Source organism: Pelodiscus sinensis, chromosome 2 (genome assembly GCF_052426305.1).
Source record: "Pelodiscus sinensis isolate ZL-2025 chromosome 2, ASM5242630v1, whole genome shotgun sequence".
In the NCBI taxonomy this organism is placed as follows: Eukaryota; Metazoa; Chordata; order Testudines; family Trionychidae; genus Pelodiscus; species Pelodiscus sinensis.
In genome coordinates this window covers 15082760-15106994 of record NC_143053.1, presented here as the reverse complement: position 1 = coordinate 15106994, position 24235 = coordinate 15082760, and the positions used below count along the sequence as shown (strand labels likewise).

The 24235-nt window shown below is 47.5% G+C and overlaps 1 protein-coding gene across 6 annotated transcripts in view; it reads right to left on the bottom strand.

Annotated features, from left to right (window-relative positions):
* ST3GAL1 (ST3 beta-galactoside alpha-2,3-sialyltransferase 1) overlaps positions 1-24235 on the bottom strand; it is a 158246-nt gene that overhangs the window by 16724 nt on the left and 117287 nt on the right. For all 6 annotated transcript variants that reach the window (XM_006123533.4, XM_006123530.4, XM_075920091.2 and 3 more), the window contains one exon: positions 685-881. In XM_006123533.4, the coding sequence (XP_006123595.1) occupies positions 685-881 (197 nt within the window). The remainder of the gene's footprint in view (positions 1-684; positions 882-24235) is intronic.

The window sequence follows — 24235 nt, the reverse complement described above, 5'->3', positions numbered from 1 at the left end:
TAACCAAAATAAACAGAATCAGGAGCTTTTGTGGGAGAAACCGACTTCATCAGATGAACTGGAGTGGAAATAACAGGAGAGTATACCAGTGTAAAAGTGAGCAAAATCTGGCCTTGCATGTCAGTTTATGTTTGTAAATCTCACTTTGGGAGCCCAACTATCAGTAGTAAAAGCAAATATCATTTATTTAAAATTTCTGTGTATTAAATGAAGACTCAAACACCACAACTATGTGGAGCCCAGCCTCATTTTCAGCATCACTCTGTATTTAAAGAAGGCATAAAGACCGTAGCGGGACAGTTAATATGTGGGGCTGAATTCCACTCTGGTCAGACTAGCTCAGTTATGCGAGTGGAGTGATGCTAAGGATGCATTTGGCCAGCTAGGGACCTGATGTCACAAGGGGCAGCGTAGTTCAGCACCCATTGATTTCACTGAGAATTAAGGGTATTCAGCGCTGGCAGGAGTTGACCCTCTGGTTCAGTAAAGGACACGAATTCCCAGCTCTGATCTGGAGGGGGAAGTAACATGCGAGGTGCTAAGGCCCAATCCTGCTCCCATGGAAGTCAACTCAAGTGTTGCCAATTACTTCAAGTGCTGGATTCTGCTGTGATGTGCAGCCCAGTTGCTTCAGTTAAATAGCCAAGACCAGCAGGAAGATCGCTGAGTCTCTTCTGCACTCACCTGAGCACAAAGTCATGAGCATCGATCTCTCGGCCGTATTGAGATTGCTTAAGGTTCCCGGAGTTGCCCACTACAGCACACCTTCTGCACCGGGAGGCATCTCTCTCCAGCAGCTGCTCCCCGTCACCCGGAATGACCTCAAACAATTCCTTGATAGTGTCGTTAATATTTTTAGGATTGCTCTCTCCTTGCAGTTTCTGTGGGGAAGAAGAGGACCACTCGGGTTATGACCATACGGCAGCCAGGGCATGGCTTCCTCCTCCCCCATGCTTGGCTTTGCTCATTGCCAGCACCAATGGAACTCCCTGCAAGATGGGCTGTGACAGTCCCCAACATGGGGGGCGGGGCGGCAGGTCTGCAGAACTTTTCAGGGGGCCTGCTTATGGCTCTGGGAGGGAGTTGGGTGGGGGACTGGCGTGGGGCTCTGGCAGGGAGTTTGGAGTCTGGAGGAGGTGTGGAAAGGAGTTTGGGGGCAGGAGGAGGGGTAGGGCTGCAGGCTCTGGGAGGGAGTGGAGCTTATCTGGGGCACCCCTCTCTGGCAGTGACTCCTAGGCAGGAGGTGAGGGGTCTCCACAAACTGCTGCCTGGAGGCACTGCCCCCACAGCTCCCATTTGCCATGGGGCAGGAGCGTGAATGCCAGCTGCTCTAGCCCCACTCTGCCACAAGGCATTTTAAATGGCCTGAGAGCGGCATGCAGGGCCAGGGGATACACAGGGGAGTCTGTGGGGCCAGGGGAGAGACCTGGCCTTGAACTTTGGTAGAGCCGAGCCCTGGGCCAGGGACATTTCTGCTTCCTGGGCACCAGGGGACCACTGAACTCACCACCCAAGTGGAGGAGGTATCAAGGGACAGTAGCTCCCATTCCACACACGTTTTAACCTGATTTCCCCCTTCCTACCTCCTTGCTGTCCATCTGCCAACAATGGCACATCCCCTTCAATTCATGCTTTTAGCACCAAATTCAGTAGGACACATGCTCCTCGTTTCCCAGAGTCTAAGCCTACCTGTGCATAGCCCTCTGACATCCCTCTCATGGCGTACTGAGGGCAGAAGAGAAGGTTTCTGGGGCACTCTCTCTGGCTACGCCAGGCTGTGGAGGAGCCAGCTGGTAGCGGGCGGAGGAAGGGAAGGGGGAAGCCACGAGAAGTTAGAAGAGCCCCTGGAGCAACCCAGAATCCGGGGGGTGCTGATCTGCCACCCAAGGGAGAGACTTGTCAGTGGGTGATCTGGTGCTGGTCCACAGTGCTGGGAAGAGCCTAATTTTAAGGGTGTCGGGGAGGGGAACCAGGCTGAGTTTGTGCATCTCTTATCTAGGGCCCTGCAAGAGCTGCTAGCTCAGACACAGGTGGCAGAGAGTGTATGGTTGGGCCCACAAGACCTGCTGCCGTGAAGATCCTCCAGTGAGCTCTGCCTGTTTGAAAGAGTGTGTGTGTGTGTGTGTGTGTGTGTATGTGTGTGTGTGTGTGTGTGTGTGCGCGCGCGCGCACATGCGCACTGCGAAGGCAAACAGCTGGGGCTGCAGAGGGACTCTGCTGTCACTGACCTGAAGTAGCCCCTAGCATAAGGCACTGTGGTTGCTGTGTAGCATGGGACCATGGTGGTGTATGGGAGCAAGCAGACGGGATATAGAGTCCTTTTCCTGCTCACCTACCCAGCACAAAGCCCTGGGGATAGGACCTAAACACACAGATCAGATTCTGACATGTTACCATCCCCTCAGAGCTGCTGCAGTACCACAACCACATACACAGAGGTACCTTTCCTACTTTAATTGGGGTGGCAAAATTCTGTACCCGTCCCTACAGCATCCTGCAATGCAATTCTAGATGGGGTTCCGACCTCCGCACTGGGACTGTCTGTCTTAGAGAAGCAGAGTCAGAGGGGATCTGATGAACACAAAGTAACAAAGGTGGCAAATTCATAACTGATAATGGGAAATACCCTTTCACACAACTGAGCTGCAGAACTTACAGCCACAAGGTATTATTGAGGCAAAGAGCTTCTTAGCAGGACTCAAAAGACATTAGACCTTCATACAGACCATTAGAATTTTCAGTTACAGCAAAGATAGAATAAGTATTTTGGAAATGAGTTTGATGGTCATGCATCAAGCACTTAGACAACCTCTAAATAAAAAGGGTCAGGAAGTAACTTTATCTGGTGGCAGGTTATTCCACAACTGCCTTCTATGGGGTTCTTGTACCTTCTTCTGCAGCAGCTGGTACTGGTCATTATACTGTCAAAGACAGACCCCTGGTCTGAGCCAGTCTGGCACATCCTGACTTCCCACCAGAACACATCCAGCAGGCACTGCTGGGGGAGGTGTGGATGTCCACCTGCTCGGGGAGATCCAGATTCGTCTGTCCCCAGAACTCCCCACTCAGAGCGAGGAATACAGCAAACGGTGCACTTTCCCCTTGATCCCTCATGAAGGGTCACAGCCAGCAATATTCTGGTACAAATTGGAGGGAGGTGGGTAGGAGGGGAAGTTTCCACCCCTCCCTTTGAACTCCCTAAAAATGCTTGGGGCAGTAGGACGCTTGGGACTGGAGCAGTCCCAGATAGGGGGGTGCCCCCAGCCGGCTCCTTTCACCTGCCTGGTGATTTTTCTCTTTTCTATGTGGTTAATGAGACGCAATCCAATTCCAGGCACATCCCATTTTTCCGACACAACCAAACCCTTCCCATGCTTTAAGTTATGATAGGAAGAAGCTGTATACTGAATTGGGTAGTCCTAGCTCTTACAGTTTAAGGGGGAGTTTTTGGACAGACAGATGCACGGACAAACTCGCTCAAATATAGAGTAGATCAAAGCTATAACAGAGGTCGTTACTGTTTACACTACACAATCACCCAGAATTCCCAAACAGAACTAGGGCTACACTGCACTGGGTGCTATACTACTCATATATACAAGAGAAGGCAGTCCTTGCTCCAGTGTGTACCTTAAACGTCCTGTTTTCACTTGCTTATTTTTTCAGTGATTCTCTTTTTGGACTAACTAATTTGTTGCTTAATTTCAGCACAAAACAAATTGTTTTGGAATGTCAGCACAAACGACATTCAGCTGTTTGAGCTAAGAGAAAAGGTGCTTAGTTGAACTCAAAAGCGGCTGAACGTTAAAATTTTATGTGCAGCCATTTCCTACTGAAGAATATTTGCTTGGTTTGTTTAAAAATCTGTTTTCATTGAGCTAAATGATAAACCATTAAAATTCATTTTCATCCATAAACAATTTTAGAAGTGATTTTTTTTTTGAGTTCTCACACCACAGTCCCACAGCTGGGCTTTTCCTGTATCTACAAAAGAGTGTATAATGAGAAGTATGGATCATCAGCTTTGAAGAAGAAGTGGGATTCAATTAATGTTGCATTCTATACCTGAGTGATCCACTGTAGCCCTAGGCAAAATGCCGAAAGGAACAGTAATCCTGAAATCTAGTCACGTTAAAAGTAGTTTCTGATTCTGCACCTGGCTCTGAATCAATTTTTGTACTTTTATAGTTACATTTTCTTAAAGTATTTGTAATGCTTTTCCTCTCTCTAGTTGCTTTGTATCCCTTACATGTGAAAAAGGAAGCTGACAATAAATGGGCACCGTGAAACTGACTATACACGGAAATGTCAAAACAAAAGGCCCTAAAAAATGCACTGACTAGTTGGTTTCTCCTAATCTCTTTCAGAGAATAATAATAGCACATTTTCATGCAGAAAAGTAATTATTAAAATTGATGGTTTCCCTTTAAATTCTCCCTATTTCAATTGGCAAAATATAAATAATCCTGAATTTGCCTCATATGGCTGCTGTCAGGATGAATGTCTATGTAATGTTTTATACATGAAAAATGCAATAAGTGTTTTATGTTAATTCTATAGAATTAACATAGTGATGTAACAAACAGCTGTGCAAAACAGATTCTCACAAAGCTTTATATACTGTGCCTGTGTTTTCAATTTACTCTTTTCTCCCTCTCTGTTTTTACAAACACTTAAGTAATTTAAAAAAAGAAATTAATGAAAAAAACCCTCATGTTGGTGCAACAGATTTTGCACTTTAAAATCAAATCAGGAAATGGAGAAGTTAATGTTTTCCTCCTTCATTTCTATTTGTTAAATAATACATAAGAACAGCCATATTGGTTCAGACCAAAGGTCCATCTAGTCCAGTATCCTGTCTGCTGTCACTGGCCAGTGCTAAGTGCCCCCAGAGGGAATGAACAGAATAGGGAATCATCAAGAGATCCACCCCCTGTTGCCCATTCCCAGCTTCTGATAAACAGAGGTGAAGGACACCGTTCCTGCCCATCCTGTTTTATAACCATTGATGGACCTATCCTCCATGAATTCATCTAGATCTTTTTTGAACCCTGTTAAAGATCTGGCCTTCACAACAAACTCTGGCAAGAAGTTCCACAAGTTGACTATGAATTGTGTGAAGAAATTCTTCCTTTTATTTATTTTAAACTTGCTACCTATTAATTTAATGGCCCCTAGTTCTTGTGTTATGGGAGCAAGTAAATAACTTTTCCTTATTCACTTTCTCCACACCAACCATGATTTCATAGACCTCTAGCATATTCCCCGTCTCCTCTTTTCCAAGATGACAAGTCCCAGTCTTTTTAATCTCTCCTCATATGGCAGTACATCCGCTCCCTGAATTACGACCACCTCCACTTACGACCATCCACACTTATGACCAAAGCGGTTGTAAATGCGGACTGGAGTTATGAATGGCGATCCATGCTTACGAACAGCGCGGTCGCCATGTAACTCTATGGAATCTGAGTTATGAACACTTCAAGTTACGGACCAAGTGTTGGTCCGTAACTTGGGGAGCAGCTGTAGTTCCATGCCTCTATTCAATTTTGTTGCTCTTTTCTGAACTTTCCAATGCCAATACCTCTTCCTGAGATGAGGCAACCACAACTGTACGCAGTATTCAAGATGTGGGGGTACCATGGATTTATATAAAGGCAGATATTCTCTGTCTTATTCTCTATCTCTTTTTTAATGGTTCCTAACATTTTTTTGACTGCTGCTGCAGAGAACTATCCACAATGACTCCAAGCTCTCTCTCAAGTGGTAACAGCTAATTTTAGTCTGTTTTATATGTATAGTTGGATTATGTTGTCCAATATGCATTACTCTGCATTTATCAACATGAAAATTAATCTGCCATTTTGTTGCCCAGTCTGCTAGTTTTGTGAGATACTTTTGAAGTTCTTCACAGTCTGCTTTGGATTTAACTATCTTGAGCAGGTTAGTATCATCTGCAAATGTTGCCACCTCACTGTTCACTCATTTCTACAGATCATTTATGAATACTTTGAATAAGATTAGTCCCAGTACGGACCCCTAGAGAACATCACTAGTTACCTCTCTCCAGTTTGAAAACTGATAATTTATTCCTATCCTTTGTTTCCTATCTTTTAACCAATGAGAAGATCCTCCCTCTTATCCCATAACATCTTACTTTGCATAAGAGCCTTTGGAGAGGGACCTTGTCAAAGGCTTTTTGAAAAATCTAAGTACACTATATTCATTGGATTCCCCGTTGTCCACATTCATGTTGGTCCCCTCAAAGAATTCTAGTAGATCCTCAATCTGGAACAGTTCCTCGGATTTGTCACTTAAAAAGAATGGCTTTTTTGGGAATCTTCCTCATATCCTCAGCCATGAAGACGGATAGAAAAAAATCATTTAGTTTCATGTTTACCGTATCTTTGATTGCTCCTTTAGCATTTTCATTGTCCAGTGGCCCCATTGGTTGTTTAGAAGGCCTTCTGCTTCTGATATACTTAAAACAAATGTTAATACTTTTTGAATTTTTGGTTAGTTCTTCAAATTTCTTTTTGGCTTCCTTGATTATATTTTTACACTTAGAAAGGAGCATAAACTGTCAAATTATTTTCCTCACTAAGATTTAACTTCCACTTTTTAAATGATGCCTTTTTACCTCTCACTGCTTCTTTTACTTTGCTGTAAAGCCACAGGGGCACTTTTTTGGTTCCCTTAATGTGTTTTTTAATGTGGGGTATACATTTAAGTTGAGCAGCTATTATAGTGTCTGTCACAGCGCAATCCCACAACCTGACACTATGCGTGCAGAGATGGAGGGCCAGCTAACCGAATAAACTCTGCAAAACTTCTCTCTCCATGATTCCCAGAGACAAATTTATTCAATCTCAGTCCCTCTGGGATTAAAAAAAACAACAACCCCAAGAGTGGTTCTTCGCTGCCACCACCCAAGTGATTCCAAGGAAGTCAGGGAAGAGATCACGTAGCAATCCTCTCCCTAAGGTAAAACTCTCCCCCTTACCCCAACTTCTGTTTTGCTTGGAGTTGGGAAAACAGAGGGAATCCACAGACAACAATAGACTTTGCCTTTGTAACTAGGCACTTATCCTAAAGACACAACAATCAACCAATACTGGTTAATTAGAAGAAAAGAGAAAACTGTTTTATTATCAAAACAATACTACTGTTGCAAGCACAGTAAATTGGCTAGGTGTAAATAGCCACAATTTGATATATATACTCAGGGAAAGTTCCTGGGCTGTAATCCTTAGTTACAAAAGAGAAAAACAATTAGCCAGCTCAGACATGTTATCCAACCCCCCAAACAAGGAAAACAATAAACCCTGACTGATGATCTAAACTTTTCTCTACTTACACATTTAAAGAAGTCCGTTCTTGGAGAGAGCAAGCATCTCCTATCTCCTTTAATACCTGGGGCTACGTCTAGACTGCAGGCTTCTTTCGGAAGAAGCTTTTCCAGAAGAGATCTTCTGAAAAAACTTCTTCCAAAAGATAGCGTCCACACTGAATGGAAGCTCTCTTGCATTTAAACTGTGATTACTATGGACGGAGTGGCCACCAGGGCACCTGTGCTTTTTCCTTTTTCCTCTTCTTTCAAAAGAACTCCCTCTTCCCCGTCCACACATGCCTTTTTCCGAAAGATCTCTTTTGGAAAAAAGGCTTCTTCTTCATAGAAAGAGGTTTACCAATGTCAGAAAAACCCCTTTGCTCTTTCAATGTTTTTTTCCAAAAGAACACCATTGCAGTGTAGACATGGGTGAAGTTTTTTCGGAAAAAACAGTCGTTTTTCCAAAAAAACCCTCTCTAGTGTAGACATAGCCTGGGAGAAACTGCTCTGATCTCAAACAAAGAAGAGAGAGAGAAAAACCACTCTCTTTTCCAGTTTGAAATTCCTACCTGCATTGTTATTGGCTGACTGTCTGACACCTTTGCTAGGTACCTGAGTTAACCCCTTAGTCACTGGTTGTTGATCATCATGCCTTCTGATCATGACAGTGTCTGAAAAGTTTCCATGCATCTTTCAGGGATTTTACTTCTGGCACTGTACCTTTTATTTTCTGCTTAATTTCAGAAAGGGGAACTACAAAAAAGAGTTAGTTAAATGCCATAGTATTGGGTTGTGGTTGTGTTTTTCCTGACAAAGGGATGTTACATTTAATTATATTATGGTCATTATTTTCAAGCGATCCAGCTACATTCACATCTTGGACAAGATCCTGCATGCCACTTAGGATTAAATCAAGAATTGCCTCTCCAGGTTCTAGAACCAGCTGCTTCAAGAAGCAGTCATTTAAGTTGTTTAGAAACTTTATCTCTGCATCCCATCCTGAGGTGATATGGACCCAATCAATAAGGGTTTTTTATTTTTATAGCCTCTCTAATCTTCCTTAGCATTTCATAGTCACTATCACTATCCTAGTCAGGTGGTCAGTAATACAGGCAGTCCCCGGGTTACATACAAGATAGGGACTGTAGGTTTGTTCTTAAGTTGAATTTGTATGTAAGTCGGAACTGGTGCTTATTGTAGGGGAAACTCTAGCCAAACATTTCTCCAGAGCTCAGTTTTATTCTCCCACACCTCACTTCCCTCCGTCCTTTATTCTCAAGCTGAGGTGTCTACTGAGAAAAGCCGCTCTGCGTCTCCCTGGTCAGCTGGGAGCGGGTGCTAGCTTTGCGTCTCCCTGGTCTGCTGGGGGGAAGCAGCTAGTGTGGAGTTGCCTCACCCCGTTTGTAAGTAGGGATCCGATGTAAGTCGGATCCATGTAACCCGGGGACTGCCTGTATATCCCTACTGCTACATTCATATAATTAGCACATGGAATTACTAACCATAAAGATTCTATGGAATAGTCTGGTTCATTTAAGATTTTTACTTCATCTGATTCTACATTTTCTTTTTATGTACAATGCCACTCCCCCACCAGCACGACCTGTTCTGTCCTTTCAATACATTTTGTACACTGGTATGACTGTGTCCCATCGACTACCCTCATTCCACCAAGGTTCTGTGATGCCTATTATATCAATATTCTCATTCAATATGAGGCACTTTAGTTCACTCATCTTATTATTTAGACTTCTAGCATTTAAGCAGTTTAAAAGCATGTTACTATTTAGCTGTCTGCCATTACATGGTTGATTGAATGGGATTCTTTTTCATACAATGGTTTCTCGTTAGATCTAACCCATATTTTATCTTCCATCCTCTCCTCTTTACTAGAACATAGAGAATCTCTATTAATAGACCCTGCCCTAAGGGATGTCTCTTACCAATCTAAGGATGTAAAATCCTGTTTAATCAATTAACCAAGTAAGCAGGATCCCAGGCAGGGGACCACTCCAGTCCAGCTGGAGCAGCCCCAGGGTGCAGAGATCCTGGCTCTGCTCTTGAGCACCAGTTAACTGATTACCTGGTAAGCATCACCTGGTAAGGGTGAGGCCTACTGGGTAACTGGTTAACTGTTCAAATCCCTAGTCTAATCCATGTGCTCCTTCAGGCCTGTTGGCTTTCCCCCAGCTCGTAGTTTAAAAACTGCTCTATGACCTAAGTGCCAGCAATCTGGTTTCATTTTGGTTTAGGTGGAGCCCATCCTTCCTGTATAGGCTCCCCCTTTGCCAACAGTTTCCCCAATTCTTAATAAATCTAACACCTTTTTCCTTACACCATTTTCTCATCCATGTATTGAGACCTTGCAGTTCTCCCTGTCTACCTGGCCCTGCATGTGGAAGTGGAAGCATTTCAGAGAATGCTACTGTTAAGGTCCTAGATTTCAATCTCATTCCAAATTGTCTAAAATTGTCCTCCAAGACCTCTCTCCTATCCTCCCCTATGTCATTGGTACCTGGATGCACCCTGACCATTGGCTCCTCCCCAGCACTACACATAAGTCTATCTAGATGCCCGCCTGGTGCAAAGGTTGCAAGGTTGGTATCTCTCAAGACAAGAAGGTTGGTATCTCTCAAGACACGTTACCATATGGTTCTCCCAGTCATCATAAACCCAGCTGTCTATGTTTCTAATGACTGAATCGTTCAATAGCATAGAGGATGTCTGACCAGTAGGTGGGACTGTTATACTGTGTCCTGGAAAGTCTCATCTATGCATCTCTCTGCCTCCCTTAGCTTCTCCAATTCAGTCACCCTGGTCTCCAGACAGGGAGTTTTATCCAGATTCCATTGAGTTCACTGGGAGGCAGCAGAGAGCACTAAACAGGCAACCATTCCTGCCTCTGCCACTGAACTTCTGCTTATCCTTGGGCAACACACTTTACCCTCTCTGTCACTCAGTTTCCTCTCTCGGGTTAAGTATGTCTTTTCTTTTCAGATTTGAAAACTCTTTTGAACAGGGACTCACCATCTACATGTTTTGTTAGTCTTTAATGATCTTGCAGCACCTTAGTTGTTTTTTAAGCGTTTCCAGTTACAGACTAACTTGACTATCCTTCTGAATCTCTTACTCTGTGTTTGTAATGCCTAGTTCAAGGAGGTCACTGAACTCACCAGTCACCACCTGAATGCAAACAACAAGTCCTTCTCTACTGACCACAGTAAGCTTTGGATTGTATCTGATGGGTTTGGCTCTCAAGGCAGAAAGGAAAACAGTGTCCCTATTTGCCCCTCTTTGCAGTCAATAGCTTGTCTCTCTCACCAGCAGAAGCAGATCCAATAAAAGATATTACCTCACCCCTCTCAGCCCTGCTTAAAGGAGACAGACTGCCACAAGGCTTCTAAAGATTCTTATTTATGTGGAATTTCCAGTCAAAGTATTCAGAAACCATGAGTCAGGCCCTCAAATAACCATGACGTGGCCTTAAAAACAATGAGATTAAAAAAATATATATATATTGGGAGAAGGGTTCTTTTTATTTGCCTTCTGGTTTCCAAGCCTTTAAATATTCACATTTGCAAACTTTTCTGTACAGCCACGAGGGTTAGAAAACTTAGTTTTTATTTTAGATCAGGGCTACTCAACTTTGGAAGCCCCGGGGGCCACAATGATACTTACAGCACATGACGAGGGCCACAACTTAAGTGTGCTTGCATATACATGCAAAAATATATGCATATAGCTTCTTCACACTGACAGGCATGAATACAAAGATTAAGGAAAGACTACACAACATCAAGTCCCATTTAAGTCAGTTCTGCCGTTATTAATAAAATGTAATATGTACCTGATTTCCATTAGGGTTACCAGGAAGACCCCCCAAAAAATACCGGACGCACTTGATCGTGGGCGGGGGGAGGGACTGGTTGGGAGGGGGGGCGGGGCTGGCCGGTAGGAAGGGGGGCAGAAAGCAGAGCTGGGGGGGATTGGGAGGAGCAGGGGCCGGAGGAAGGGGGTGGGAAGCAGCGCTGGGAGGGGGGGGGTGCAGCCACTGGCCGCAGCTGGAGTCCAACAGGCCACGCCCCCGGCAGACACTCCCTCTAGTTGCTAGTAGAAGCCAGGCGGGGGCGGGGGGAGGTAGCTGGGAGCCACTCCCCCCACCCGGCTTCTGCATGCGACCAGAGGCTCCCAGCTGGGAGGCGGGGCTGCGATTGGCACTGGGAGCCTCTGGTTATGTGCAGAAGCCAGGCGGGGGAGTGGGTGGGGGTGGGCCCTGCCCGGCTTTTGCACGTGACCACAGGACTCCCAGTGCCAATCGTGGCCCCGCCTCCCAGCCGCTCCCCTGCCCCTGCCAGGTTTCTGTCCAGTGCCCAGCCGGAAATTCAGAAAATACCAGACATTGCACATGTCTAGTATTTTCTGAATTTTTCTACCCGACAGACGGTGCGAAAACCGGACACCTGGCAACCCTAATTTCCACCCATATGACAGCACTTTAAATGAGCCATGACAGTCCAGGAATTTAACTACTAAAATGCATCTCAACAGAAGACTGCTATATTGACTACTTTTGTGTTTTGGCTCCCTCCCGCGGGCCCAGTATTGACTCTCGTGTAAACCCAAACCACACCACAGGCCGCAAACAAATGGGCTGTGGGCCGCATGTGGCCCACGGGCCACATGTTGAGTAGCCCTGTTTTAGATACAAGAGGAGCATTTCACTCAATCACTTAATGGTGGAAACGGTTGCATTGAGAAAAACACCAGCTACCCTCAAGACTCCTGATAAAATCATCTCACGTAGTAATTGGACTAGTGAGTTATTAGAGTTAAGATGTCTAGGGGGACTTAAAGCCTGATTTTTACTTATATAATTTTTAATTTACTGACATTAGAGGAATTACTCTGAAGTTACAGCAGAATAAGTGAGAGCAGAAGCCAACCTCTTACCTAGCATTTAAACACAAAGAAAAACCAACTAACCAACCACCAATACTATCTTTAGTATGAGATTCATATAGCATAAGATTCATTGATCATTGACTAAGTTTCTATATAGGTTTTAGGGTGCCAGATCTCAGTCTAAACTCATTCCCCTTCCATTACTGCTTCCTCGTACTCCAACTGACCGAATACTGTATTGCAAAAATAGCCACAGTGTGTGTCAGAACAAACAACATTGTGAGTCAGCTAAAGAAGGGGAGAAATAAAAATAAGATTACCAGGAACACTTCCTCCCATTAAACACTGAGAGGCTTATATTTCAGATGAAAAAAGATGGACAACTAAAACAAACCATAGCTCAGCCGATCAAAATCAGGAGATAGGGCCAAATTCTGAGTTACAAGGAGTCTGGGGCTTGATCTGAGAGCAGAATCTGAGCCTAGCATTACCAGATGTTTTCAAAAAAATACCGGACACACTTGATCTCTGATTGGGGGTGGGGACCATCTGGGAGGGGAGTGGGGCTGTCCGGGAAGGAGTTGGGGGGAGTGGGGCTGGCCAGGGGAGATCAGGGGAAGGAACTGGCCGGTGGGAAGCAGGGCTGGTCGGGAGAGGGTTGCAGGGACTGGGGCTGGCCTGGGGGGAACCAGCTGGCAGGGAGTGGGGCTGGCCGGAAGGGGAGCAGAGAGGAACTGGCTGGCAGGAAGTGGGGCTGGCCCAGGCACATGGAGATCCAGGGGTGCTGCCTGTCCCTCGATTGGGCCCAGCGTGGCACACAGGCGAGTCCGGCCCCAGGGATTCCATCCCGCCTTACCCCCACTCCACTCCTCTCTACTGCGTAGTTGCATACTGCCTGGCTGGTAGACACGCTCATGGAGTGTGAGCATGTGTACCAGCCAGGCAGTACGCAACTACGTCCTGATACTCATGATAATAATAAAACTTAATTAGAAAATACCAGACATTTGTATGTCCGGTATTTTCTCAATTTGTTTCCTGGACAGAAAGCTCAAATACTGGACACCTGGCAACTCTACTGAGCCACTACTGTGGGAGGAGAAGGTTATGCAAAAGGAGTATTTTGGGTATCTTGTGGAGGGGTTAGGATGTAAAAATGTAATAGTGTCATTACTAAAAATCATAGTGGTTACATGCACTGCAGGGAGCCTCCTTGAGGGTATGTCTACACTACCCCCCTAGTTCGAACTAGGGGGGGTAATGTAGTCATATGGAGTTGCAAATGAAGCCCGGGATTTGAATTTCCCGGGCTTCATTTGCATAAAGCTGGCCGGCGTCATTTTTAAATGCCGGCTAGGTCGGACCCCGTGCCGCGCGGCTACATGTGGCACGGACTAGCTAGTTTGGATTAGGCTTCCGAACGAGGCGTACAGCTAGTTCGGATTAGGAAGCCTAATCCGAACTAGCTAGTCCGTGCTGCGTGTAGCCGCGCGGCATGGGGTCCGACCTGGCCGGCATTTAAAAATGGCGCCGGCCGGCTTTATGCAAATGAAGCCTGGGAAATTAAAATCCCGGGCTTCATTTGCAACTCCGTATGACTACATTACCCCCCCCCTAGTTCGAACTAAGGGGGTAGTGTAGACATACCCTGAGAGTGGGACTGGCAGCCAGTGCTGGTCCCGCTCCTGGGGAAGAAGATTCACTGAGGCCTCCCTGGGAGCGGGACCAGCAGGGACTTGCTGCCGACCCCACTCCCAGGAAGGAGGCTTGGCTGCTCCTCACGTTCCCTGGTGGAAGCTTCGCTGCAGGCTCCGCAGCTGGCTCCCTGGGAGGGGGCTGGCAACCCCTGACAGCAGGGTTCCCTCTAAGGTGCGCGCCTGCATGAACGCACACCAAGAATTTGCCTCCCATGCATCTTCTTAGCAGAGCCGCACAGAGGCTGCTCAGCTGCTCTGTGGGGGGAGGGGAGGAGGACTACCCTGCCTAAGATGCAGCAGGGCAGCCACCATGCCGCCTTGGCCCTACCTTCAGCCCTTCCCGTGGGCTGGAGCTGCAGTCAGGGCAGGCCATGTGGCAGCTGCCAGAGCTGGAGCCAGGGCTGCAGTACTAAAAATAACACTGCGGCCCTGGCTCCAGCCCTGACACACAGGGCAGCTGCTTGCCACATGGTCCTCCCATAGGAGCAGCTGGGGCTGGAGCTGGCTTCTGAGGCCCTGACCGTGGTACTAAAACCAGCACCAGGTTCCAGTCCTCACACATGGGGCAGCCGCCCACCATGTTGAAGGCAGAAGGTGGGGGAAGGGGCAGTGAGAAAACCAAGGAGAAGGTGGGGGTGAGGAGAGGACAGGGCTTGTACTGAGGTGAAGGAGGGGAACCAGCGCAGGGGAAGAAAGGAGAAGGCACCAAGGGGCACTGTGAAGGAGAGACAAGTGTCAGGGGACAAAGAGGTGACAATGAGGGGAAAGGACGGGGGGGAAGGAGAGGTATCAGTGGGGGTGGAAGAAGGGAGGGGATAACAGAGAGAAAAAGGGGAAGGGCAGAAGAAAGGAATAATGGGGGCAAGAGGAAGGGAGACGGGAGAAGCGGGTGCAGGAAGAAGAGGGGTTGAAAGGATGGGTGGGCATGAGGAAGGCAGTGGATGGAACAAGTCATGTGCGAGGGCTCAGAGGGATGTGAGAATTGGGGCACAGGGTGGTGAGGAGGTAGGCACCAGGAAGGAAGAATGCACCCGAGACATGTGTTGGAAGGGCAGAGGTAGTAAGAGAAGGGGAAGGAACCAGGAGGGTGCAGGAGGTAAGGGAAGGTGCAGGTGCCGGGGGTAATGGGGGTAAAGCAGAAGGGCAGACACAGAGAGGGCAGTGGAAAGGAGGGACTGGCACCAGATGGCAGAGGAGAATGGCCAGGCAGGTGGGTAGAAGGAGGTGTTAAGAGAGGGAATGGGAAAGGGAGCTAAATGGGGGAAGGGCAGGTGCAGAGAGAATGGGGAGTCAGAGAAGGGTCAGAGAGGATGGGGAGGGGGCAGGTCCCAAGAGGGCAGAGGGTAGTGAGAAGGGCAGGCACCAAGACAGCAGAGGAGTGTGAGGGGCGGGTGGCAGCAGCAGGCACCGGGGAACAGATGGGGTGACGGAAGGGTGGGAGACGTGGCAGCAGAGGGGAGAAGGGAGAGGTAGGTGCCAGGCAGCAGAAAGAGGATGAAATGGTGGGTGGGCTACAGGGTGCATAGGATGTTGGGGGGGAGGGCCAGTGTCAGGAGGGCAAGGAGTCAAGGAGGGGGCTTCCAGGGGGCAGAGGTGGATGGGACATGTGCCAGGGACCCAGGAGAGCAGAAAGGGGGTGAGAATGGGAAGGGACGAAGTGGAGGGGGAAGGACAGAGGCAGGGGCCAGGTGTGAGGGAAGAGTAAGGAAGGGGAAGGAGCCAGGGAAGCGTGAAGGGGGAGGGCCCTAGGGAATCTCTCTTGCTTTGGGGCCGTGTGTGGCTGGTTTGTTGCTAAGAGCAGGTCAGTGCCAATCCCGCCCCCCCAACACACACACTGGTTGCGCAGCTCTGTCCCAGGGGCAGAGCTGGGACTCTCCACGCCAGCTGGGCAGACCCACAGCCAGCACCTTCCCTCCTCTCTCCTCCCCTGGACCAGCCCCTCTCCCAGGGCACAGACAGCATATTTGGGCTGGGCTCACTAGGAGGGAGAGGGCAGTGGAGGTTTGGGTGGGGGCAGAAAATCAAACCAATGGGCTTCTGGTAATGAAGCCGGGGCAGTGGGGACAGAACCACAGTATTAAAAATAGCAGCCGGGTCAGTGTGGTGGCTGTAGGGGCTGGGGGCCATGGTACTAAAAATAGCACCATGGCCCTGGCTTCAGCCCCGCACACGGGGCAGTCTCCTGCCATGCAATCCCACCCCAGGAGCAGTTGGGTACCCACCATGTGGCCCTGGCTCCAGCTTCAGCCCTTCCCCAGGGCCGGAGTTGTAGCCAGGGGCATGTGGTGCTTGCCCAGCTGTTCCGGGGGCAGGCCATGTGTACCCCACCGTTGGGAAAGCTCTGGCTGGAAAGGCAAGTGTGTTCTGGGCAGGAGCCTGAAGCAGAATGTATTGATGAGTTACTGAGCAGGTTTTGTGAGGGGAGTGGGGCTCAGATGGGGGTGGTGTTGGGAGATGGTGCATGGACATCTTGGGAGGACTAAGTTTCCATGGGTTCTAGCCTTTATAGAAAAGGCTGGGTCCAGACTGGACTGAGACGTCATTCTAGGTGCCCCTACTTGTGTGCGTACCACTGCTGCACAACCAGGGACTAAACTATGTGTCGTTTGTTTTGCTGGTTTCCTAGAGGCTCTGAAGTGAGATTAGCAATGCTCTTCTTGATATATAATTGAAACACCCCCCTGTCCCATTTCTGTCTGGCAGCTTTAGCTGCTTGTGATCCAAATAGACCTTCCGGTGTGAAGAATGGAGATTTAGTAGCACAGTAATAACTATGGAACAGCAATGTAACTAGTGTTTACTTGAAACAATTGTGTTTATTGCAAAATACAGACTTGTTCAACTGGAGGCTTTGCAACTAAAAACATGGAGTTAGTGATCAGACAGCAGTTGTCGGTAGCTCAGAACCACCAAGGTAAATGGTTACATAATATATAGAAATGTTACTCCATGCTTATTTTTTTTTAAAAAGAGGACCATGAAAGTTCTTGTCCTTTCATTTCTTGTTTTTGTATATACAAAAAGGTAGAGAACATACATTTCTCTGAATACTTTGGATGTCTTTGTTAGAGGACATGAAGAAAATACCACAATTCATCACTCTTTAGTTAAATAAATTGATTTTAAGTAAATTATTTAAAATAACAGCTTTAAGAACCAGATCCAAAGTCCAATGAAGTTAACGGAAAGAGTCTCATTAATTTCAAGGAGTTTCGGAACAGGCCTTAAATGTCCTTTGTTTTCTTGTCTGCTTGCTTTTTTCTATTAAACTGCAAGAAATTAATTAAACCCATCCAGCATGTGCTTCATCTTTACACAAATTCCTTTGATAACCTTTCTATGCAAACACACAATTCTTTATTTTGAGGAAAAATAAGAACTCTTGTAGTTGAGCTGATCACTTGAAATAATACAATCAAGTACCTGCATACTCTGGCATAAAGCAAAGAATATTATTTCTCTTCTTTCTTATACGCTGTTTTTATTAATAGATACTCTAGCTTTGAAGAATGCTTATGAGTGGATCAAATGAGACAATTAAGGGAAATCGCCACTTGATTAATCAGAGTTTTAGCTCTGATTTATGTCTTGTGTGCAGAACAGGCATTCCATGTAACTACTTTCTAAGTTGGCTATTTATCTGTAATAAAAAGAACTGTCTAAATCAGTGGTCCCCAACGCGGTGCCCACGAGTGCCATGGTGCCTGCCGGGGCATTTGTGTGCGCCCGCTGACAACCTGGGCTGGCCACATCCCCGGCACGTGGCGCACGGGAAGTGCTGGCCCCTGGCTCACGACACGCACCGGTGCCGGGTGCGCGGCGCTCGGGCAGCTCCAACCCCGGGGCACATGCGGGCGCGCGGCGCTCAAGCAGCGCCAGTGCTGGCCCCAGGCATGCGGCTCGGGCAGCGGCACCGGCTCCGGGCCCATGGCACAAGGCGCTCGGACGGCCCCAGCCCCGGGGCACATGCCGGCGCTGGATGCAAGGGCATCCCCATTCCCTGGCGTATCCCCGGACACGCGGCCCCGCCCCCGGGCGCCCGGCGCGTGAGTGGCCCCGCCCCCCGGTAGCCTCTAAAGGTTGGGGACCACTGGTCTAAAACTATACTGGATTGACTTAACCTCTGATCCAAAATAAAATACAGCCCTGAGACAATGTGAATGGGTAGAAATATTCAATACATTGCTGTCTAGGTGTGCAAGGGAGAGTGTATCCTACACAAGGCCAATTAACATAGTTCCCTGAAAGGAGAGACATATTTAATTGAAGAGGAAGCCCAGGTGGATAGAGCTTGGGAAAAGGCTATACACAGAGGACATTGGCTACTGAACATTGTGAGGTATTAGTTGTCCTTTTTATTTGACTTCATATTAAATAAACATTTAAAGTCATGCACCTTGTTAATTATCCCGTGTTTTAGTATTCTTTCTTCCATGGCATTTTAAAAATATTTATAAGATATTTGTTAATAGCTTGGGTGCCACACATCCAAACATGTGCACATGATCTCAATAATGGTGCACAAGACAAAACTCACTTTGCTCATGGATGGAAAAATCTCAGATGGAACACTGCCTGCCAGCCCTAATCCCAGGGAGCCAGAGTGTACCCAGTGGTGGGGAAGGGGTAGTTGGGCCTGCCTCACACAGAGGTTGCTCCTGCAGGCCCCATGGGGATGGAGCAACCTCCTGCCAGCTGCTCCAGCCTATCAGTTAACCAGAACCAGTAAGCCTCACCTATTAAGAGTAAGACTTGCTAGTTAACCAATTAAGCTTTTACTTCCCTAGGAGGGGTCTAACAAATGGGCTATTGGCTATTCAAGTTCACTACACTTATTGAAACAAGACTCAATGGAGTAATTCTTGACAAGGGGATGTATGTGATAAGTCTATATCCAGGGCTATGTCTAGACTGCAGGCTTCTTTCGAAAGAGCCTCTTTCGAAAGAGAGCGTCTAGAATGCACGGAGAAATTTCGAAAAAGCGGCTTGCTTTTTCGAAAGAAAGCATCCAGTGAGTCTGGATGCTCTCTTTCGAAGACGCCCTATTTACATTGAAGAACGCCTTCTTTCGAAAGAGGAACTTTCGAAAGAAGGCGTTCTTCCTCGTAAATTGAGGTTTACCGCCATCGAAAGAAAAGCCGCGTTCTTTCGAATTAATTTCGAAAGAACGCGGCTTGAGTCTGGACGCAGGGGAAGTATTTTCGAAAAAAGGCTACTTTTTTCGAAAAAACCCCTGAGTCTGGACACAGCCCTGGGTAGCTCAATCATTTACAACATGCATTTCTTATTCTTTTAGGCTCCAATCCTGACATGTTTTGCTACCTACAGGACCCAGTCTGTATGTAGGAGCAAATAGTCATCCTAGATACCAGACCAAATCCTGCTGTTGATTTTACAAGGGTTTATCGGGCTACTCACTTTTTACAGTGGTGTAGTTGAGAGCATCGCCTAGGCCAGCGTACAAAAGCGATGGACAGACGGCTCCCTTTTGTACCTGTCCCACGGTCTCAAGTTGAACTGAGGCATTCAGGTATTTGCTTGCAAGTTCTGAGAATAGTCATCGTTTCAATACGACTGGAGCCAGTCTGAGGCTACAACACTATTTGCATCAATAATCCAACAAGCCTAATAAATGATTATGCAGGAAAGTAAGGGTCTTTAGACTTAGAAATGTAAATGGTCATTTAAAAAGTTAACCAGTTATCCATGAGCAACCCCTTTCTGGGCGTGGCCAGACTGGAGCAGCCCCCACGTACTGTTCTAGCCCAGTTGATCTGAAGGTGAGGGCCACTCCAGCTCGTCCGGGCCTGTGGCATCATGCTGAGGGCAGGAGGCTGCTCCAGCCTGACGGGGCCTCCCCATGTCGTGCCACAGGAAGGGGGCTACAGCCAGGCCCACTGCGCCACATTGCAAGTGGGGGGCAAACCATACAGGCAGGGGGGCTGCTCCAGCCCCGCTGGGCCACTGGTTAACTGGTTACCATAAGCATCACCCAGTAAGGGTTAACCAGTTACCCCTTTACATTCCTATTTAGATTGTAAGCTCTTTGGGACTAGGATGATCTTTGTGTCTAGCCCAGAATCCAGCCCTCATCTGTGTTTAATATGATACAGTTCCACAGATAAATAATGGCTCCACGTAGTCAAAATGCCAACAGAACAGTTACACTTCAGTTGAACCCAGATCCTGCCAGCCCCCCTGCTGTCACTGTTGCCCTGACAGCAAGTTTAAGACGCTACTAGAAAACCACCAGCCTGTCGGCAGCTATTGTTTCAATCACAAATTCAAAGCAACAGATGAGTAAGATGGGAAAACCAGCACCACTAAAATGTGGTGACTGCCTGGACTTGTAATGATCTTTTTAGAGCTGGCAAAGGTTTTTATAGTCACTTTCCAGACCAGCATAGATTTGAACTAAGCCCTTGGGCATCGGGAAAGCCATTAACATGAAAACCTTGCTGAGGACTATTTCCTATAGGAAAGGCAATTACCAGAACATGCAGGGTTTCCAGGAGTAATGTATAGAGAGACAACAGCTGCGGTTGGATAGCTAAGGAACAAGTTCTACCCTCAGTTAAACTGAACCATGTTTTCGATGAGATGCACAACAGCATCCTGTCCACCTGTGGCTGTTAACAAATCCAGGGTGCTTATCTGAGAATGGGCATTAGCCAGGATGTCTTAGCCAGATTCCAGAACGAGTGTTGAATTCTGCCCCCCTTACCTCGCCTGAAAATTTCCCCAGGAGCCACTGGCTCCGCAATGAGCTAAGTGGAGTGCCCTAAGGCTACATCTACAAGGCAGGCTTTTTGCGCAACCACGGCTGTCCTTGTGCAAAAACTTGCAGAGCATCTACACTGCACGTGCGTTCTTGCACAAGTAAATTTACAATAAAGCGTCGGAACAGAGGGCTTCTTGCGCAAGAGTTATTCCTCTCCCCACGAGGAATAAGCCCTCTCGTGCAAGAGCTCTTGCGCAAGAAGGCAGGTGTGGCTGGGCAACAGAGGTTTCTTGAGCAAGAAATCCCTATGGCTAAAATGGCCATGAGAGCTGTCTTGTGCAAATGAGCTTCCACACTGCCATGGATGCTCTTGTGCAAAAGCACATGGCAGTGTGGACGCACTCTTGCGCAAGAACTTTTTCACGCAAGAACTTTTGCACAAAACAGTTCTTGTGCAAGAAGCCTGCAGTGTAGACGTAGCCTCGGAAGGACATTCTCCCCCATAGCAGTCTGCTGGAAACCAATCCGGTGAGCCTCCCAAGAAGTGCTGAGTACCCTCAGCGCCTGCAGAAGCCAGGTGGGATGGGAGAAACTCTGGACTTTGCAGGATGGAGTCCATAATCACTTACCCTGCTAATGCAGGGTTAAGAGAGACTAGCTTTCTCACAGACTCACAGGGGAGACTTGGGTTAGAATACCTACGTCTTTGTGTCACCCTCTTCTAGCACAGCCTGCAGGGATGAGCTGGCTTGTTTACTTTGGCGCGGTCCTGAAGCCTGTCTGTCAAGAGAGCACTGTCTAATGCCATACACACAATAGCTTCTGCAGGTCTCTGGGCAAAGTGTGGGGGGTGGCTCTGTGCTCCAAGAAGGGGCAGGACCAAGGGCAGCCATCCCTTAATGCTGCCTGGAGCATGGCACGCAACCCTAGCTCTTAGTGCTTCCCGGAGCACCACAGCACACTTCTGGCAACGATTAAATGGACCTGGGGCTCCAGGTGCCACCACTAATAGGACCCCTTTTTTTGCCAGGCCCCAGTGTAATTGCCTTCCCCTCACCCCATTGGCAGGCCTGCGTACACAGTAACTTTTACTGTCTAGACCAGTGGTTCCCACACTTTTTGGCATCACGCCCCCTTTTTGAAAAACCCTCACATCCCCCCTCCCAACAGCAAAACTTGTTGAGGGGGGAAAAAAAAAAGGAACTGACCAGGGCAGGAAAAATTTATTTGGGGGGGGGGGGGGGGAGGCTGGGTTGCCTCACACACTCCCTGGAATTTCTTCATGCCCCCCAGTTTGGGAACCCATGGTCTAGACCCTGTCTACACATAAGATGAAATTCAGATATAAACAGCACAACCCTCCCCAGTGTGGATGCAGTTTTAGGAGTGTAAATGTGCTTATTCTAGTAAAATGTATTCCCACACGCAGAGGTTTTCTGGTAAAATTTATGTTGGAAAAAAAAATCACCCCCCTTCACTGAAATGGTTGCACCAGTACAAGACAAGAAGAGCAAGCCCAGAGACCTGAACAAGGGGTGAAGCCAGATCTTTGGCTCCTCCCTCTTCCCTTTCACGAGAAGTCAGGAATCAGTGGATTGGAGTGGGGGGGAGGAATGGGTTGAAAGCCCACCTCCTATTCCCTTCCCCCGTTGCTGCAACATGAGCGGAGATGAAGAGACCAAATGCAAAAGCACAGCTAGATCACAGGCAGAAGACACGCAAAGGGAGGATGACAATTGTAGGACAGGCTGTCTCCCATTTGCCCTTGTCGCTAGGCGTGGCCCTGCATGTATCCTCCTACCTCGGTTTCTCCCTTCTTGGGACTTCAAGAGCTCCCAAACCCCTTTGTCCATTCACAGCCCTTCTCAGGCTCTGGTCTATTGAATTAACCATTCAGAGTAAAATTCTCAAGTCCCCCATCTTCCTCCTTCTTGGCCTCATTACGTCACTCCCAGACCTTTCCTGCCTGTAGGCTTACTCCCTACACTCCTGGTTTCTATACTGGAGACTACCCGCTTCTCAGCACCCTCTCTACTTCATTCCAGTAGCCCTGAGCATCCCTCGCGGGAGAGATCAGATGTTCCATGTTCAGGTCTTCCTCCTTTGTAAGTAGGGTGGGCTGAACCCAGGGCAAGCCACCCTGTTACAGTGACATAAAACCACAGGAAAGCAGGAAGGTGCATTACAGGAAGCCCCCAACTTGCAACGTGATTGGTTCCAGAAGAAGCGTTGCAAGTCGGGGGCATTGTAACATGAACCTGCATTTACAGTAGGCGCCAGGCGCCGTCATACATGCAGGCCGAGGATGTAAGTCTGGGGTTTTTGGCCCCTTCCGCACTTATACAAGTGGCTGTAAGTGCAGGGGGTCGGAACTCGGGCGGTTGCATCTCAGGGGCCTCCGGCACTCCCATTGGATTCAATAGGCACTGCACACCAAACACCTCTGAGGAGCTAACTGAAAGGCTGGAGGATCTCAGAGAGGAACGATGGAAGGGTCTGGCTTCATTTCAGAATACGAATTTCTATTCCAGAGCCAATTAACTCTCATGGTCAATTTCCTATTAGCTATCAAGCTGGCTAACTGCAACAGCGAATTAGCTCCCTCCCGAACTGTTTGAAGCCCCCCTCCCAATTCGCAATCCTCCTCCTCTGACAGGAAGTATCTGAGGGAGGGGCCCGCCTACTGCACCAAGGATGGCACAATGTAAGAGTTTAGGGCAGGAAGGGTAGATTTCCGTGTTCAAAGGAAATTGCTGGGAAAACAGGTGTTCTCTACACTGACAGAATGTAATTAGCACCCTTTCTGGAATCTTGCCAGGACACTGGCATACTCTTGCACTTTACCAAAGCCCTCATCTGATCAGATCAGTGGCCCAAACAGCACCACACACTAAGCCCCCAAGTCAGCGAACCCTTTATGTACATGCTTAAATGCCACCGGCATGTTGCTGAATAGGTATCAGACCAGTTGTTTAAAAGGCAACCACAAAACCCTCCGTTATAACAAACGGGGCCCAATCCAACGTCCACTGACACAAATGGGAATCCTTCCAGTGATTTCAACAGGGTCTGGGGCAAGTTATCCTGCCACAGAGGATTAAGCACAGGTGACACTTCTTGCTAAATGGCACCTGTCATGAAGTGGACAGTTTAGATCCTGGAATCATACGACCAAATAGAACAGTGGCAGTTCTTATTCAGAATATCTAATGTTTTATAAACACGGTTATTTTGTCAAACACAGGCGCTCATGGCAATGTGTTCCATAGGTTAATTCCATTGTCTAAAAAGTTCTTACCTGGTGGAAAAGGAAAGAGGAATAATTTTGTGGTTAAGGCACAGGACTGGCATTAGAGAGCTTTGGGATCAATGCTAAAACTGCTGTGACTCTGGACAACTTACTAGATTCTGCAAGTCTTTATCTGGAAAACACAAACAGTATTATCCATTTTCCCCCACCTTTTGTCTTATCTATTTAGACAGTAAGCTCTTTGGGGTGACTGTTTCTTACTACTAGACAGTGCCAAAGCTAAGGGCCAGCTGAGATCTCTAATCTCTACTGAAATACAAACAATAATTAAATAC